The 2,283-nt window shown below is 41.7% G+C and overlaps 1 protein-coding gene across 1 annotated transcript; it reads left to right on the top strand.

Annotated features, from left to right (window-relative positions):
• The first annotated feature begins 924 nt into the window (after nucleotides 1-924).
• On the top strand, nucleotides 925-1,509 carry LOC101542597 (uncharacterized protein KIAA1143 homolog). Its single transcript, XM_055141916.1, has one exon. The coding sequence runs from the start codon at nucleotides 925-927 to the stop codon at nucleotides 1,507-1,509; it is 585 nt and encodes a 194-aa protein (XP_054997891.1).
• Nucleotides 1,510-2,283: the final 774 nt, after the last annotated feature.

The following is a 2,283-nucleotide window of genomic DNA, read 5'->3' as shown; positions in this document are numbered from 1 at the left end:
TGGGTATGGTCCAAAAATAAACAAAACAGAAAAGGAAAACATTACTCTTTAATAAGTACTGAAACACTATGGTCGCCCACGTGATCCTTATGTCCACAGGCCAATAAACTTGAGAACGTAAGTACCTGACTTGGGACATGCAGCTCATGCAAAATTTTGAAAACTCATTGAGATATAATTTACGTAATATAAAGCTCATTCCTTTATGGTGCACGTCAGGAGTTTTTAGCATCTTCGTCAGGAGTTTTTAGCATCTTCGTAAGATTGCACTGCAAATAACAAATTTGTAATCCCTTCGCATTCTTATTTCCTCTAAAAGAAACTCGTGTATGCATTAGCACTCTCGCATCACTCTCCCCTCTCCTTAACTCCTGGCATCCACTAATCTGCTTTTAATCTCTCAACATTTCAGATCAGCTTTACACAATAAGTGGTTTATTGGTTTTGGCTTTTATCACTTAGCATAATGATTTCAAGGCTTATCCATGCTGTAGCTTGTACGTGTGCTTTGTTTGAAATTCACGTTTTTTTCCTGGATAAAAAATAGATGATTTGGATTAAAATGTTTTGTCTTGCTGTTCATCAGTTGATGGACATTGGGTATTTCTACTGTCTGATTCTTATAAGTAATGCTGTGAAGAATGTTTAGTGTAATTTTTGGGTGGCTACCTGTTTTTATTTCTGTTGAAAATGTGTGTAAGTGAACTAGCAGGCCCACTTACACACACTTGATGTGTCACTTTTGAGGAGCTGGCGGGCCTGCTCCCGAAGCAGCTGCATGATTTTGCATTCCTGCTAGCAAAGTGTGAGGGTGTCAACTGATCCACATGTAGGACATGTGATAAGTATGTTACAGATGACATCCATTCTTGTTGACTGAGCTGGTATCCCAACATTCGCATTTTATCTTCCTAATGACCAAAGATGCTAAATATCATTCAGGCACTTAGCTGGACACTAGTACTTTTTATCTGGAGAAATGTCACAGTAAAAAATTTAGACTGGGGATCTTCAGGCGACTCCCCCGAGCCTCTGGATTCCCACAGCGGCCATGAACAAGCGTCGTTCGTGCGGCCAGCCCAGCCGACTTTCCTGGCCCACTTCAAAGAGCGGGTTGGCTACCGGGAAGGACCCACCATAGAAACCGAGAGAATCCAGCCTCAGTTCCCAGGTGAAGATGGTGACCAAAGTGACAAAGAAGATGAACAACCCCAGGTGGTGGTTTTTAAAAAGGGAGACTTGTCAGCTGGAGAAGTCATGAAAATTAAAGCAGAAATAAAGGCTGCCAATGCAGATGAAGAACCAGCTTCAACTGGTGGGAGAGTCATGTACCGAAAGCCAGACAAGTGTTCCTCAGATGGGAAGAAGTGCGGTCTAACAGCAAGCTCAATAGAGAAGAAAACTAATGAAGATGAAGTCAATAAGCAGGACTCTGTGAAAAAGAACTCACAAAAACTAGTCAAAAACAGTAGGCTCCTTTCTTTTGGCAATGAAGATGAAAATGAATAATTTTAAGTGTTTGGGACTTAAATCCTCTTTAGAATATGGGAGGAATTTTTTTAAAATAACATTTCTGGGGCTGGAGTGATAGCACAGCAAGTAGGGCGTTTGCCTTGCACGAGGCCGACACAGGTTCAATTCCCAGCATCCCATATGGTCCCCTGAGCATGGCCAGGGGTAATTCCTGAGTGCGAAGCCAGAAGTCACCCCTGTGCATCACCAGGTGTGACCCAAAAAGAAAAAAACAAACATTTCTTCCTATTATAAATAAAAGACATTATAGAAAATTTAGAAAATAGAGGAAAAATTAGTAAAAAGTTATCTATAATACCTCCCACCCAAACTGATCAATAACAAGTATTGATGTTAAGTATTGATTTTTTTTTCTGGGTGAGGCCACATGCAGGGTGCTCTGGCTCTGCACTCAGGGGTCCCCTCTGACAGGACCCGGGGGACCATGTGTGGTGCCAGGGCAAGCTCCCTACCTGTACCATAGCTCTAGCCCGAACATTGGTATTTTGATAGTGCCTGGTATAATTGTGTAAGTAAATTTATGCGTTTTTTAAACAAAGTTGAGATTATGTTTTCTGTCCCGCTTCTCATTTGACATTACGTTGTGGGCATTTCCCTGGGTCAGTAAAGTTCAGAACTACAGAGAATTTGTAATTAAACAGACCCCCTTTGTATCATCCTCATTAGCAGAACTGCCACTAGAGACCAGTGGCTCTTGTAGGAGTAAGGATCTAATACGAGGGATCCTGGTAGAAGCGAGGCTCTATTTTA

The sequence above is a fragment of the Sorex araneus genome, chromosome 6 (genome assembly GCF_027595985.1).
Source record: "Sorex araneus isolate mSorAra2 chromosome 6, mSorAra2.pri, whole genome shotgun sequence".
Lineage (NCBI taxonomy): Eukaryota > Metazoa > Chordata > Mammalia > Eulipotyphla > Soricidae > Sorex > Sorex araneus.
The sequence above is the reverse complement of the archived record's forward strand: the minus strand, read 5'-3'. Positions and strand labels throughout refer to the sequence as shown.

What these genes read in the sequence shown, in the direction of transcription:
- LOC101542597 (XM_055141916.1), top strand. Translation starts at nt 925, where the DNA reads ATGCTAAATATCATTCAGGCACTTAGCTGGACACTAGTACTTTTTATC.